The sequence below is a fragment of the Canis lupus genome, chromosome 2 (assembly GCF_003254725.2).
Source record: "Canis lupus dingo isolate Sandy chromosome 2, ASM325472v2, whole genome shotgun sequence".
Classification (NCBI taxonomy): domain Eukaryota; kingdom Metazoa; phylum Chordata; class Mammalia; order Carnivora; family Canidae; genus Canis; species Canis lupus.
In genome coordinates, this window is record NC_064244.1 from 53,976,599 (window position 1) to 53,993,298 (window position 16,700).

At 40.0% G+C, this 16,700-nt stretch overlaps 1 protein-coding gene across 5 annotated transcripts in view; it reads right to left on the reverse strand.

The window, feature by feature from the left end:
* The window catches only part of MRPS27 (mitochondrial ribosomal protein S27), an 87,706-nt gene that overhangs the window by 69,599 nt on the left and 1,407 nt on the right, over window positions 1–16,700 (reverse strand). For 2 of the 5 annotated variants that reach the window (XM_049103808.1, XM_049103812.1), the window contains exon 2: window positions 11,265–11,342. In XM_049103808.1, coding sequence (XP_048959765.1) covers window positions 11,265–11,299 — 35 coding nt within the window. In that variant the 5' untranslated portion in view covers window positions 11,300–11,342. Of the gene's footprint in view, window positions 1–672; window positions 744–11,264; window positions 11,343–16,044; window positions 16,181–16,700 lie in introns of those variants that run through there. The other 3 variants (XM_025446909.3, XM_025446910.3, XM_049103809.1) reach the window with 3 other exon arrangements.

Genomic DNA, 16,700 nt, shown 5'->3' on the forward strand with positions numbered 1-16,700 from the left:
TCTATTTGAGGGAGGCAACAGAAAAGAAGTTTGATGTTATAGAGATCTGGGTTTGAAACCCACTTTTTCTGTTTATGAACTGTGTGAGCTTGAGAGTCTGAAGCTTACATGTAGAATGCAGTTTACTGTGCTTATCTCAAACAGGCGCTGCAAGAATCAACAGATAACGCATGTTAGGAAACTAGTACAATGGCTGGCATAGAAAGTAATCAGTAATAGTTACTGTCAATTACTATTCCTGATTCCCAGCCTAATATCAGTCTCTCCTCCACTGCACTGTTTAACATTAAAAATATCCATTCTTTCATAGACTTTCTCAAGTATCAAAATTACTTCTAATATTAACAAGTGAATCCTACCACTTTGAAGGGTATATCAACTTAAAAACAAATCATAGTTTCATAGAACAGAGTATGGTATTCTGGAACAATTAAAATAAACCAGGTACACAACAATGATCATTGACATCACAGTCTGGTAAATTTATTATCTTTTATTTCAGTTATGGAAATTTGGTTCTTTACCCCAAAATATCTATTAATACCTACCCAAAAATACCATGCTCTGGAGAAATATTTCTTATGAATGATAGCCTTTATTTACACATCTTTATCTATATAAAGAGCCTCTCATCCTCCTTCTTCGAAAATGTACATGTTTAAGATTTCTTACCCGTGATATTGTTAAAGAACTAACAGGCAATTTTCTCTCATATGTTTTATCCATTAAAGATGCTAGATCAGCTGTGAAGACAAAGAAGGAAAAAGAACCTTGTTAAATATACATATTTCTTAAGAAAAATCTAACAGATAAAACTCCTGCCAGATGGCTGCCAATATTGTGAAGTCACTATTAAAATAGATGCTCTTTCTTGTTCTTTTTATAAATCATTTTTGTGTAAGTTAAAGAGGATAAAGGAATATTAGTAATATTTTCAAAAATGATTTCTTCAGTTGGAGTAAGGAGTATTCTAAAAATCCTACCATATATTCAGCTTTAAAAAAATATATCAATAAAAAAATTAAAAAAATAAAAAAGAGATCAATATCTCAGCTCAGGTCTCAATCTCAGGGTTGTGACTTCAAGCCTCACATAGGGCTCCATGCTGGACATGGAGCCTACTAACTAAATAAAAATTAATTAAAAATGAAACAATAAAGTATCTCTGAAAGGAAACACTAGAAAGTATTATCACTGACAGGCACCAGGGAAAGGAATTAGACAGAAGGGACCCAAGGAAAGAAGATACTTCATTGCTTATACACTTACTCCTTTTGCATTTTGAACCAGATAGCTGTATTAGCTCTCCAAAAATTTAAAGAGTAGAATTTATCAAATGACTTATACATTTTGTAAACAAGTCAGAGAGGCACTCTGTCTACATTTAGTGATTTTTGGACTGAACTATTCCCATTCTGGTTCCTTTAGGCAAAATGTCCACAGAAATACTTGGCATTCTTGAGATTACACAGTTATGTCAGAGTCTAAAAGTCTGAAATACTAAGTAACACACCCTCCAAAAGAATTATTTCACATCTTCCCATCGCTTGTCAAACTTACAATATGCTCTTTCCCCTTCTTCCCTCCATCTCAGCTCATGATTTTGTGTACTTCCCGGAGTACAAAATAGAAGCACTCAAAAGAACTTCATCCTCCTACCATCAGGTTTCCAGGCTACCATGATCTGTGCCCATACTCTGTGCCTTCTATTTTTTTAACATGTGATAAACTTTATTAAAGAAACAAAAAATCCAAATGACAAAAAAAATCTCCCTTGACCTCATATCTCCTCCCTGCTACTTCTCCTTCGTTCCACTGCCCTCAGCAGCAAGAGTTCTCAAAAATGGTCACCCCTAATACAACTGTTACTACTTCCTTAGGTCAGCTCTCTCTTTAAGTCACTCAAATCAGATTTTGGTTTCTATCATTCTATCACTGAAGACACCTCCACATTGTTAAATTCAATGCTTAATATTTCATCCTCATCTTACTTGACCTCTCACTAGCATATTAATATAGTTGATCATTCTATCCCTCATGAAATACTCGTTTTTCTTTCTTGGGTACCTTTGCATGATCTCCTCTTGCTGACTTCTAAATGCTGGAGTGCCTAAGACTTTTTCCTCTTCACCATCTGCTCAGTCCTGGGTGATCTCATGCTTTCTCTCTCCCACAGCTTTAATCATCTACAGATTATTTGCTCCACATGTATATGCCTAACCTGACCTCTGCCTGTAACTTCAGACTTGTATTTGCAACTGCAGAGGTGATGTCTCCATTTGGGTGTCTAATACGTATCTACACATGGCATGTCCTCTTAATTCTCCAATCTTCCCCTCAAACCTGCTTTTCCCCAAGCATTTCCCATCTCAGTAAATGGCCACTACATTTGCTGGCTTATTCAGGTCAAAAACAGAGGCATTACCCTAAGCTCCATTCTTTTTTATTCTATAACCAACTGTAAATCTTATAGTCTCTAGATTCGAAATAAATATGTATTTTTCACCACTACCACTGGTAACGTTTCACCTTCTAGTCATCTGAACTACTGGCCCCATCCTTACAATCTAACCTCCGCACAGCAGTCCGAGTAAGCCTTTTAAAAGATGAATCAGATCTCGTTATTTTCTTTTCTCAACCAGCCAACAGCTTGCTATCATACATGAAATAAAATCCAAAATATCTTCTATGACCTACAAATGCCTACATAGCTGGTCTGTGTGTTTTGTTTTCTTCTTTTATACTTAGAAGTTCATGAATGCAGACTTAATTCACTGATATATTCTCAGTCCCTAGAACAGTTTATATAAAAAGCACTCAATACATATTTTTAAAAAATGAATAAAAGTTAGAAAGGAAGGGAGAGAGAATGGGAGGGAAGGAGGAGAGGAAGGAAGGAAAAAGGAGTAATTGAATTTCCAAGTTTTTTTTACTCCTTGGTAGAAGAAATTAGTGTCAAGTAAAAAGAAGACAGATAATCAATTGGTAAGTATTTGTTGATGACTTTTTGCTGTGCATTTAACCATTTTTTCCCCCTTTCCTTTCCCTGGGGCAATGCTCTCAACAAACTCAGTAGCTACTGTGGGAAAGCAACACAAAATCCTGAAAACCTGATATGATGTAAAAGCAATTACTTTTCTTATGATTATCTTAAAGGGACTGACACCAGGTGATTAAAGAGTATTAACACACAGAGAGAGATGCCTCAAAAACCTCTTCAAGTTAATACTGCAAACAGAATGATATTAAACAGCAGTCTCATGATACCAAATCTTTAAATCTTTAACCGATAAACACTTGGTTGAGTTGGTTTTCTGTACTGTGGTAACTAAAGATTCCATTTTAATCCCTCACACCAAGACATCTTCAAGTCAAATGAAATTGGTTGGGGCCTCAAAAAGGCAACAGCTGCAGAGCCAGCATCAGACAAATAACATTTGCATATTAGAAGTCAGAGAGGGGTTTGCTGCTAAATATTATATGTGACCAATCACCTTATGTGACAGCGCTGGCGTGATGAATGAGGCAGAAAACTGTGCAGAGCAGGGATGGCCAGGAAAGCTGGGGCAGCTGTGGCCTACAGGGGGCCAGCGCCACAGGCTTCTGGATCATGGGCTTCAACAGCCAAAATCACACTTCATATTTCAGTGAGGGGCCCACAGATGCCCAGTTTTTGTTCAAAGAAATGTGCCAAAGAAGATGCCTTCTTTCCCGTCATTCAGCTCCTCAGGAATATATACTGCAGAGGATGGTTGAAGCCAATAAAAGCCAAATGGGAAAACAGATCTCCACTGAACAAAACTTAAAGCTGTACAAACAACATGAAAGTATGTCCAGAAAATGAAATGTATACTAGGATAAGATGTTCTTCTTGTCCAAAGAAAATAATACCATTGATGATCTAAGGTCATAAAAGATTTTATTAGGGATCCTACACTATTCCAAGTATAGGAGTGCAATCATTCACAAACCTGGTTAATGATCTGAATTACCTGCAGGATTTGAGAACTTCAGATTCCTATGTTTCACACACCCAAAGGGTGACTCTAATTCTGTAGGCTTGAGGTGAGACCAGGGAAATAAAAATTTTTAAACAAAAGCCCCAGGAGATTGTGATGCAGCCTAGAGTGAACTATGAGCAAATTATGCCTTAGAACTCCTTGGGAGGCAACACAAAATAAGTCTTGGATGTTGCTCTTAAGGTTGAAGAGGATATTAAACTGGATCCTGTTTCTGGAATGAGATGGAAAATAAAATACCTAAATATTTTTTTAAAAATTGAAATATAAAAATGAGCTTTAGGTGAGAAATTATTAGATGGTTTTGGTTTTTCAAGATTTCTATGTAAATGTATATCATTGTTACCCATCAATACTCAACTTCTTCTGGGTTTAAGAATATTTGTGTACCTTATCTAATTTATGTAATAAAAAGCTAGATACAAGTTATTATTGCACTTCTTAAAAGAAGTGATCAAAAAACAGAGTCTAAAGCTATGTTTTTATTTCCCACATGTATGAAAAACAAGCACACGTGACATATGTATAGAAGCAACAGAAGAAAGTAGGAAAAACCAACCTAGGAACCATTTTGAATACAGATACTTAGATTTCTGTGTATCTATCTTGGGTCACCAGAAGCTTTAAAACAAATAGTTTCAATAATGGAAAATCTAAAGGCAAACTTTATATACATATATACTAAGAAACTGAGACTAAAGGAGGATGACGTGCACAAGTCAGACCCATCTTTAGAACTGCTAACATATGATACATATAAAAGCTAATAAACAGATGTCACAGGTATAGATAGATGCAAGCTGAAAGCTACAAAACCAGGTTTCGGAAAATTTCTGTCAGGCTTCAAGAGCAAGATTTGCAAAATCACTGCGACAAGCCAAAGGCTTCTCCAGCTGAAATGACACAGCAAAACCAAACCTCAGCTAATGGCAGAAGTGGCTTTAAGAGGTGACCACAGTGCTTAGTTTCAACCTAAATTCAAATGTGTCAATGGAGTAAGTCTCTTTGAATTTGGAAAGGGATTTCTTAAAACAAAAACAAATAGTAACTAAAACCAAAAGGTGCCCCTTACTTTACAATTATTTATAGTCTGAAAAATCGGAAATATTTAATTCAGTAAGGCTCAGAAATCCAATCCAGCTCATCACCGGGGTCCTTACCCTTAGCAAGGTGACCCAAGCGTGATAACTTCCTCTGATGAACGCAGGCAGTTCCCCATCAGCTCCCCTGCCCTCCTACTGACACCCTACTCACTTCCCAAAAATGGTTTTCTCCTTAGTCCCATTCACTGTGGGCCCTAGTCTGTAATTCAGAAGCTACTAACTGACTAATGCTGTTAATTTGCAGCCTGTGCCTCCTCAAAAGATCTGCATGTTAAGGAGGAATTTCAGAAACAATGCTTTCATTCAGTGTTTATTGTAACTCAAGGGAAGCCCCATACAGAAAGTCTAAACTACAATCTTCTGACTTGAGTTGGAAAGCCCAAGAACTCCTAGGGCTCTATAAGAAGCCCAGCTGGAGAACTAAGGCCCTTTCTATAAAAACATTAACTGCAATGGATTAGAATGTGTGAAATGCTTAAGTCCAGAAGTTCATAATGATATTTAAAAAATATATATCTGGGGGCAGCCCAGGTGGCTTAGTGGTTTAGTGCCACCTTCAGCCCAGGGCATGATCCTGGAGGCCTGGGATCGAGTCCCACGTCGGGCTCCCTGCATGGAGCCTGCTTCTCCCTCTGTCTGTCTCTGCCTCTATTTCTATCTCTCATGAATAAACAAAATCTTTAAAAAAAATAAAAATTAAAAAAAAAAATATCCTCATTGACCGTTTGTGGAAGATGGCAGGAGGTCAACCCATTATCTTGAAAACTGCCTCTTCATAAAAACTATGTCTCAGGATAACTAAACTGCTGATGATAGAATTAAAATAGTAACACTTTGCAGCTCCTAATGAATAGATATATAACCAATGATCACGAATGGCCTATAACATCAAAGAGGGACAATCAAATGCTGTGTACCTCCCTGATAAAAGTAAACAATATTTCCTATGAAGAATTCTTGCCCAAAGGAAAACAAAAAACAAACCCTGAATCTGATCGAGTCTCTAAATGCCAGCTTTATAGGACATATGGAAAGTAGAGGAACATGTTAAACACCACCATAAGGGTGAAAACAGCAAATCCAGAATGTGGAAAACCCTCAAGACAAAAGACCTATTTTCCTCAACAAATAAATTGCAAGAAACAGAAATTTACAGATAAAAAAATAATTAAGAGTCATCTCAACACATTATAATGTATGAACCTCATCTAGATCCCATTTCAAGAAACTGTAAATCAAAAAAAAAATTATGAGACTTCTGGGGAAATTGAAAGCATATTTAATGATGTTAAGGAATGTCTAATTTTTAAAAATGAGAATAGTATTATAATTTTTTAAAATTCTTATCTTTTAGAGGTACATGTGAAAATACACATAAAATGATCCACAAAAATTCGTTAAAAAGTAATCAGGTGATGGGAAAAGGGATTGATGAAATAATAGCAAGGAATGGGAGCCTCAACAGGGGCTTTTTGAGTGGGAGAAATGTTCTATTTCTTACATTTCTTTGTTCACTTTATTAATCTATACACTATGATCTATGCACGTTTCTGTATATATTATGATGCAACCAAAATGTATTTTTGAAAAAGCAAGAAATCCACTGTTCAGTGCAAGGGAAGACACGACGGTAGAACTGCAGGTTGTAGAGCGGTCACGGAGGAAGCTAGTTTTCAGGACAAAGGCAATGGCCCTAAGGAAGTGTCAGGCTGCGGCCTCCGTTTCCTCATCCATAAGGGGAACAGCAGCGGCTGCGTCAGGCTGTTGTGAGCCTTAAATGGGGCGGCGCGTCTGAAGTGCTCAGCCCAGAACTGCAACCGAGGCTGCTCTGCCTCTTCGTCACAGGGCCTGCCCTGCGGTCCCTACACTGCCCCTTGGGGCTAAGCAGCACCCCGGGCCTTCACCGAACCCCCCCACCCCCGGCGTCCCACGTCCGCCTCGCACTGGGAGCTGAGCTGGGCGGATCCCCGTTAGCCCGCCTCCAAGGCTCTGACCGAAAACCACCGGCGAACACCAGGCAGCCGAGCCCCAGCCGAGCCCCCAAGTGCTCCACGCGCAGGCGAAACCACTCAAGCACGTGGAAGCCGGAGCCCACACCCGCCCCGGGCACCTTCCCGCTCCCACCCTGCCCCCTTGCCCCCCACGCCCTCCCGCGGGGCCGACCCCGCCCCTCCACTCCTCCGCCCCTCCACCCGGGCGTCTCCAGCCCCACCGCACCCCTCCACCCGGGCGTCTCCAGCAGCACTGCACCTCTCGCCCTCCCTCGGGGCCGACCCCGCCCCTCCACCCTGGCATCTCCAGCCCCACTGCACCCCACCCCCTCCCGCGGAGCCGACCGCGCCCCTCCGCCCCTCCACCCGGGCCGGCATCCCCAGCCCCACCGCATCCCTCCACCCAGGCATCTCCAGCCCCACCGCACCCCACCACCCGGGCATCTCCAGCCCCATCGCACCCCTCGCCCTCCCGCGGGGCCGACCCTGCCCCTCCACCCCACCACCCGGGCACCCCCAGTCCCACCGCATCCCCTCGCCCTCCCCCGCGCCCCAACCAGCGAGCGTGCACCGGTCCCGGGGCCCAATCACAGCGCCCCGCGTGCTCGCTCCCCGCAGGTCCGCCCCGAGCGCCGGCTCCCAGGGCGGCCGTCTGGGCTGCCGCAGCGCTGCTACCTGCCGCGCGGTCTTCCGGAGGCAGCCCCGGCCCCGGCCCCGGCCCCGGCCCCGGCCCCGGCCCCGGCCCCGGCCCCGGCCCCGGACAGCGTGCCCCCTCAACAGTCCGGTTGGGGAAGGTGGGCCGTAACGTCACATAGCAAAGTTTCAGTACATTTTGTTACACAGAAAAATATATGGTCTCAAAGAGCCTCTCTTTCTTCCATGCAGTCTGAGTTCCAAAACCTCCCCCGTACCCTAATCTCTTACATGGGGATCAGGCAAGGGGCCTGCGAAGTCGTCCATTCCACGCCTTTCTGCTGCACCGGTTACATGGCGGGGTATTAAATGAAGCAGGCATTCTCATCATCCCTAATTTATGGCTACGGGAACAACGGTAAATGAGTTTCTGAAATCTGGCTGAACCAGGGCTCGCATCCAGAAGTCGGCCCCCCAAGTGCAGACTTTTCACATTAAATTGGTATAACGATGGTACAAAGTGCTGTAAGAATACAGGGTGAGGAAAAGTCAATTCGGACTGAATAGGGACTCCCGATGTGCAGGGGATATTCCAGGCAGAGGAGTCTTCAGTACCTGGTAGCTATTACTGCTTTTCCAAGTATACTAATCTTGAGAGGAGTATACTGATCTTACAGAGAGAAGACAGTTACCTACATCTGATATTTATTTACTGCAGCCTTATTACACTCATTCTGTGGCAAACAGCTTCTGTGTATTCGGGAATCTATACAAAGGTTCTGTAAACTTGCCCCATAATAACAAAGAGCTGACTATATCCTATACCAAGGCAATAAATATAATGGTCTTTTCTAGTTTCCCTTTCATACCTAGGAGAGTGTTAACAATAGTTTTCCTGAAATTCTTCATTTTCTTCTCTGCTTTTCCATATCACTTTTCTTACAGTTCATACACAGCATGTTAGAACAAGCTTTGCAAAATAATTAAGGTAGTTCATGTTGGTTTCATCACCAGAATGGTGGTTGCCAAAAGCAGTACTATTGGCCCCACAGGGCAGTCAGAAATATGCAGTTCTTTTTGACTGTCAAAATGGCTGCAGTGATTACTGAGTGAGCCGAAGACAGAAAAATGAGATAACCTGCAGTGCAGACACTGTCCAACACATCAAAACATTGTTCCTGTTGGGAGCCAGAGTCTTTGGCATAGAAGGCTGATACAAATATGGCCTAGAGAAGGCAAGAAGAACTCTGTGGGGATAACTGGAATTGGAGGTTTCAGCGTGAACTCCTTATGTGTAAAATATGTACACATAAGCTTATGTGCATGGATGTGCACATATGTTTATGTGGCTATGTATTCTTATTTTCCCTAGCTCTATCCACTGAAGAGGCCAAGCAAAAATTCCACAGTAGCAAGAGAAGAGCTAGTACACAGATCTTTGTTCCTAATATCATTCCTTACTAAAAGGAACCAGGACTCCTTAGAGAAATAGTTGATTCCAGCGCTAGAGCAGGAAAAGTACACGATGGAATACTGGGAGTCAGGTTGACAGGGCTTCTACTAACCAACTTTGGAACAATTCGACCACCAAAATAACAAGGATGGTAATGAATCATTAAAAGAAAAAGAAGAATCCACAAACCACAGAACCATACTGACGATAAACAGAGAAAGACAGAAATGGTAGGAAACAGAGGGCTCTTACTTACATTAGAATACTGAGTATTAATTAATAAATGTGGAGGTATTAACAGAATTGGAAAACCATCATTTTTGCAACCACCATAGTAAAGACTGATTCAGGCAAGAAGTTAAATGGATATCAAATATAGGGGGGAAATTTTTGACAAGAACAGTGGCATGATGTTACATACAGTATCTCCTCACAAATTGCCTGTCACAAGGGAGAAAAACATTAACTCTTCAGTGGAAAAACCAGACATGTGATGGGGTGATCAAAGTAAACCCCCAGTGAGGGCAGATGGACATTGGCTGTCCTCAGATGAGAGGACATCCTAAGAAGGACACAACATTACTGACAATATTCTGGCCAGGGGAACCTTCCTTGAATCTAATTATGAAGAAATAGAAGACAAATCCCAAAAGAAGAATATTCTATTAAAAAAAGGGACTGGATCCTTAAAAACATGTCAGGTAGTATACACCAAAGCACTCAGCTTGACGGGCTATAACATAGGTTACAACCTCTCAAATGGTTTTATTTTGTTTTTGTTTTTGTTTTTTTTTTTAAAAGTGTGTGTAGATAATGAGAAAGCAAAAACAAAAGGGTCTTTGACCTGGTGAATCTGGGCAAAGAGCATATAGATGCTCTTTGTATTTTTTACAACCTTTTGTAAGTTTAAAACTATTTACAAATAGTTTAAATATTTGTCCCACATATTATGGCATCTATGACATGGCAGGCATTCACATTTACATTAAAAAAATCAACCTGTTGATAATAGAACTCACTCCATTTAACAAAGAAACAAAGTACTTTTTTGGGCAAAATTTGAATATAAGCTGAAATTTCCATAGATGCAACTACCATGTAAACTGAAGGCAGCACTTTGATTTGTTCAGAACTTTACCAAGCATTGTTCACCATTTTGTGAATAAAGCCGTGTCACTTATAATAATGCCACACCTGGAATTGGACTTTGCCAGTATACCACATCTATACCCATCTACATTTCTATCTACTCACAGTGATTCTACATTTCAGTGCAAGCATATACTTACCTTCAGATTCTCCACAGCTCTGCTTGCTTGGTTAGTCCCTGCCTACGTAGCTATTCTAAGACACACAAACCAATTTTGCTCTTGCATTAACATCATTGGGGAGAAAATGCTGAGTTCTTTCAAACTTCTACCCCACTACAAGCTAGCCATTACAGACAACTACAAAAGAATGTCCTCCTCCTTCTCCCTCCCCCCAGTTATTAGAAAAATCCATAAACACAGGGGGACATTACTCTTTAACATAAGTCCAAAAAAGCAGAGAAAAAAATCTGGGGGAGAATATTAGATCAGCACTGGAATTGATCAAAAAATTACAGTAGTCCCATAAAACTATCACCAACTGACTTTATCAATGTCCTCATGATATTACATATAATATGTGTGTGTGTGTGCGTGTGTGTATATATATATATATATATATGAAGTATTCACATTTCTACAAAGTGCTCACAGGGTCTGTGATTTTGTTTAGGCCTTGTTATTTTAAAGATTTTATTTATTTTAGAGAGAGAACGGGGGTGGGGGGAGGGAGAGGGAAAGAGAATCTAAAGCAGACTCCACGCTAAGTGTGGAGCCAGACATGGGGCTTGATCTCACGACACAGAGATCATGACCTGAACTGAAACAAAAAATCAGAGTCAATCCTTAACAGATTCAGCCACCCAGGTGCCCCTAGGGCTTGTTATTTTAGGGGGAAAAAAAAAAAGGCTGCTATCTGCATAACATCTGATAAACATATATAACCTGACATATATAACAGCCCAATAGGTACGTACCCAGGTGACAATGTTCTTTTTCTCTTGCTTCCCATTTGTGGCTGTCCACGTACGCTGCAGAAAGCAGGCCTCTTTTACCTGAGGGAAAAGTCATTTATCAATAGGAGTGGCCTCACAACAGGTTTATTTTGTATATGTCTTATTAAATATACTTTTGTCATATTTTCAAGGTACTAGATTATTACATAAAGATTCTAGTATGATAGTATAACCTATATTGCACAGTTCATGACAGTGTGCATTCAACCTCTAATAAGTAGAAGCACAGAAACTGAAAATTTCAAAAATGTTATGGGTAAGAATGCTGGTAATTTTGTTCCTGTAATTTTAGGACTAGAAGACATTTGTTGGCCCTAAGCCCTAGAACTTCTTAGAACCCAAATACTTGCCGAACTGTTGCTTAACTCATTAATAGAATGCTTTATAATTAGTTAGTTCAGAAAAACATTTCCATCTGACTTAGATCAGCATATTCATCCTTCATACAAACCAAAGAATATCTTAACCAATAACCAACCACCCTACTGGTAAATTAGAGAAACCTAACAAGCCAGCGTTGAGGTAACTCATTAGATGGCATATCTGCATTCTTAGCACCTGGCACAATAATTGGCATATGGCAATGCTCAATAAACACGAGCTCAAGGAATGATTGAGAAAGAACTAGCAGCAACTTAACCAAAACTAGCACCCTTCGTGTTTCAAAGGGCACCATTAAGAAAGTGAAAGAACAGGGATGCCTGGGCGGCTCAGCGGTGAGCATCTGCCTTGGGCCCAGGGTGTGATCCTAGAGTCCCACTCAGGCTCCCTGCACAGAGCCTGCTTCTCTCTCTGCCTTTGTCTCTGTGTCTCTCATGAATAAATAAAAAAATAAAATCTTAAGAAAAAAAAAAAGTGAAAGGACAACTCAGAATGGAGAAAATATCTGCAAGTCACTTACCTGATAAGGGACTTGTATCCAGAATATGTAAATTGCCCTTACAACTCTAAACAGACAACCCACTGAAGAATAATGGGCAAAGGATTTGAATGGACATTTCTTAAAAATAAAAACCCACACACAAATGGCCGAGTGCATGGAAAAATGTTTAATATAATTTATCAGGGAAATGCAAAATACACTGAAATACCACTTGATACTCACTAGAATGACTATAATAAAAAAGGTAGTAAGAGCTACTGAGAGGGATGTAGAGAAACCGGAAGCCTCATATATAGTAGGTGACAATGTAAAATGGTGCAGCCACTTTGGAAGTTTGGCAGCTCCTCAAAATGTTAACATGAGTCACCGTTCAACTCAGTAATCTCACACCTAGGTAATAGACCCAGGAGAAATGAAATCACATATCCACACAAAAATTGGTATACAAATGGTCATAGCAGTATTATTCATAATAGCCAAAAGTGAAAATAATACAAATATCAATTAATAAAAAGATAAACAAAATGTGATATAGTCTGATGACAGAGTATCATTTGGCAATAAAAAGAAATGAGGTATGAACTTGGATGAACCTTGAAAACTTTACGCTAAGTCAAAAAGCCAGTCATAAAAAGTCACATATCACATAACTCTATTTATATGAAATGTCCCTAACAGGCAAATTCAAAGAAACAGCAGATTAGTGATTGCCTAGAACTGGAGCGGAAGGTGTCAGGAAAGCTTGTAGGAGTGACTGTTAATGAGTATGAGGGGTTTTTTGAGGTGGTAAAAATGTGCTAAATTGACTGTGGTGAGGACTATACAACACTGTGTGTGTGTGTGTGTGTGTGTATATATATAAAGAAAACCCACTGGGGACACCTGGGGGGCTCATCAGTTGGGTGTCTGCCTTTGGCTCAGGGTGTGATCTTGGGGTCTGGGATTGGGTCCTGCATTGGGCGCCTTGTGGGGACTCAGCTTCTCCCTCTGCCTGTGTCTCTCACGAATAAATACATAAAAGCTTAAAAAAAAAAAAAGAAAACCCACAGCATTGAATTTTTGAAATAGGTGAATTGTACCTTAATAAAACTGTTTAAGAGGGAAAAAAAGGGAAGGAATGGCTGGTAAGTTTCTCAAGGTCACACACAGATCATAACTTGGGAGCTGACTATAATATTTGCATACTGTTATTATTCTCTATCCGTCTTCCGACTAAAATAAACAAAAATAAACACACCTGTGTGAGTTTATATACAAACCAATCCCTCCCTTACCTTAATTACAGGTCAAACCTTTACTAGAATAATATGCTAAATTTGAAGTGTAAAGCTTAAGCAATGAACAATAATATGAAAAAGCTTCCAAAGACTGTCTCAAAGATACTTTTAAAGAAATAATAACTATTAAAAAGTGCCTGCACTTCAAGTGGATTATCCAAAAAAAAAAAAAAAAAAAAAGATGTTTTGGTATAATACATTTTTATAGGAACATATTTTCATGTATTTTTTTCAAAGCACACATTTTTCATAGAAACAATGTTATGAACTGTTACATTCCTAGATGTGCCAAGAAAGATGAATAAAATCCCATGGCATTAGCTGTGTAGTTGTGCAACAGGTCAGGAGTGGGAGACCTGAGATTTGGTCTGAACTTTACCAGCTGGTAGAAAACTAGGGATTCTGCAGTTGGAAATGAAGTACCTGAACTTAGTAATAGTTCACGTCCCTGCATGTTCTTACACAGAGCCAAAAGAATAAATTCAACTAACCCATTCATAATTTATAGCAGCATTTCTATACAAACTGGATTCCAATTTCTAAAACCAGGAAGGTCTCTCCTTTCTGTGGGAAACAGGAGCAGCTCTTCTGTATGTGACCATAAGCTAAGGACTATTAAGCTGTAAACTTCAGGGTATCAGTGACTTACTCTCTATTATTATTTCCTATTCTGTATTTCTTCTTCTGGCATATGCCTCTAGCATAAGAAATCACCCCTTCCTCTTCTGGAGTCAGAAAAGACAATGATGTTGGTCAATGTTCAAAGAGTTTTGAATTGGGATTCAAGCAGGGGAAGCAATGGTGGAGAAAGACGGGAATCCAAGGATGCCCTTTGGGTACAGTTGTTCACAGGGATCACATGAACGGAAAAAAAATAGGAGACCACTAAATCTACAAAAGGTAAGCCCAGCACCCTTTATATACATGAACTTTTTAATATTTGCTTTACAAAAAAAAGTAACCAGTAATCACTTTCCACTTCCATTGAGTGTAGAAGAAAAGGATATGGGTTTAAGGCTGAAGAAATTTGGCAAATGGAAAATTTTCCTAGACCAATGGAAACCAATCATAGATGTAGGAAAAAGTGGCAAAGTCTAGCGGGCAGAGTAATGACCCTCCAAAAGATAGCCATGTCTTAATCTCCAGAACCTCTGCCTATGTTAGGGTACATAGCTAAAGGGGATTGAGGTTAGATACGATTAAGATCACCAAATCAGCTGATCTTAAAATGAAGGGATTGTACTGGGTCATCCAGGTGAGCCCAATGTAATCATTGTAATCATTGATTACAATGGGGTGAGACAGGTCGTGTGATATGTGGAGAATGGAGTGATGGAAGGCCTTGACTTGCTCATGTTGAAGATGTTTAAAAAAAGGGGAGTATCAGCCAAGAAATGCAAGTGGTCTCTCGAAGAGGGAAAAGACAAGGAAGCAGATTTTCCCCTTTAGAGATTCCTGAAGGAAACCTCTTTCAACACTTTGATTTTAGAAGACCCTATGTTGGGCTTCTGACCTACAGAACTGTATGATAATACTTGGTTAAACCACCTAATTTGTGGTAATCTATGACAACAGCAATAGGAAATTACTATACCTTAACAAAGACAAACATTCCATTTCTGTAAACTTTTTAAAACAAGAGGTTTATCATTCTGATACTTCACAAATGACATCACTTAGAAATATCTGCATTTCCATATAGTAGGTGGAAAGTCTTTATATCAACATTAGAATTAAAGATTTCCCATCAAGTCAGACAATGTTAAATTGGGTGAACAATGGTTAAGTGGAAAACATAAGCCAGTTTCCCAAACTTTAATGCGTACGTGAACCTTGATAAAATGAAGGTTCTGACTCAGCAGGTCTTCAGGGGGGACAGAGATTCTGTATTTCTAATCATGTTCCACGTGATATGTTGATCTTCACATTGAAGTGGATAAAACAACAACTCCCTCACAGGTTTAGGTCCATGAGCCTGATTAGTCCCACTCTGCATATGCCGCCCAACAGTACATATAAACCTTGCTTGAACTTGCTTATCCTTCAGCCAGTTAGCTTTGGGGGAGCCATAGTCTTTTAGATAATTCTCCACCATAAAAAGAGATATTCTCTCTCTTTAATTAAGATACCTGTGAGGACAAGAATGTCAAAGTTTAGTGAAAAGTGATAGGCTCTATCGATATACTAATTTTATAGTCACTTTGACCTTCAGACCAATGTCCCCAAACATGTTTTCCATCCAGAGAAAAGCAGCGATTGTCGATACAGATACACTTTAGAAAGTTGGAAAGTCTTAAGCAGGAATCCTTACCTAACTAATGTTATGAAACGTGGCCAAGTTGCAGTCTCTGAGTCTTTTTCATCGTAAAATAGAGAAATGGTGCCTACCCTGTATCACAGCTCAAATGAGGGCATGTTAAATGCCTACTTGGACGTTCACTATGTAATAGGTCCCAACAGCTTTCCTTTCTCTACTCTCTTCGTATTATCTAAAGCACTTCTCTAGGTTGTACCAAGTACATTCTTCCCTTTCTTATCCTGTAATGGCTCAAGATGTTTTGTTGACTTGAAAGTCAATTACCTTATCTGCATTCTCCAATCCTGGGTGATCCATAACGCACTATCCTGCATACTTTTATTGCTTGTCTTCAGCTTCCAGTTCCTGATTACAAGACTTCTTTCTTCTACGGTCTAACTCAGGGCTTACTCAGTAGAACCTAATGATGGAAATGTTTAATTCTGAGCGGTGCAAGGGGAGCCAGTAACCACAGGTCTTTGCTGAACACCTAAAATGTGGTTAGGATACCTAAAACACTATTTCTTTACGTTTAATTCCAATCGCCACATAGCTCGTAGCTACCACAGCAGGTGTAATGGATTATAGGTTTACCAGTTTAACAAAATGCTAGCGGAAAATTCTTTCAATTCACCGTTACCTAATATCCACTCCCTTGCTAGAATGACTGCCCCAAACACTATGCAACCATGAGAGTCTCTCTGATAAACAATTCAAGGTCTTGTAAAAATTTACTAAGTTTAAAAAGCATTTACTAAGAGCCATAAGTAAACATTCTAGCAATTAGGCACAGCAGCTAATTCTTACCCAGATGCCAGGTCCTGCATGTAACACTTTCCAACGTGTGGCACTAAACATTTTCACCTGCTAGGTCAACTGGTTAATCCTCATAAAACCTGGTGGCCAACAACGAGGCTTCGTGTCGATATTTAATAGCTGTT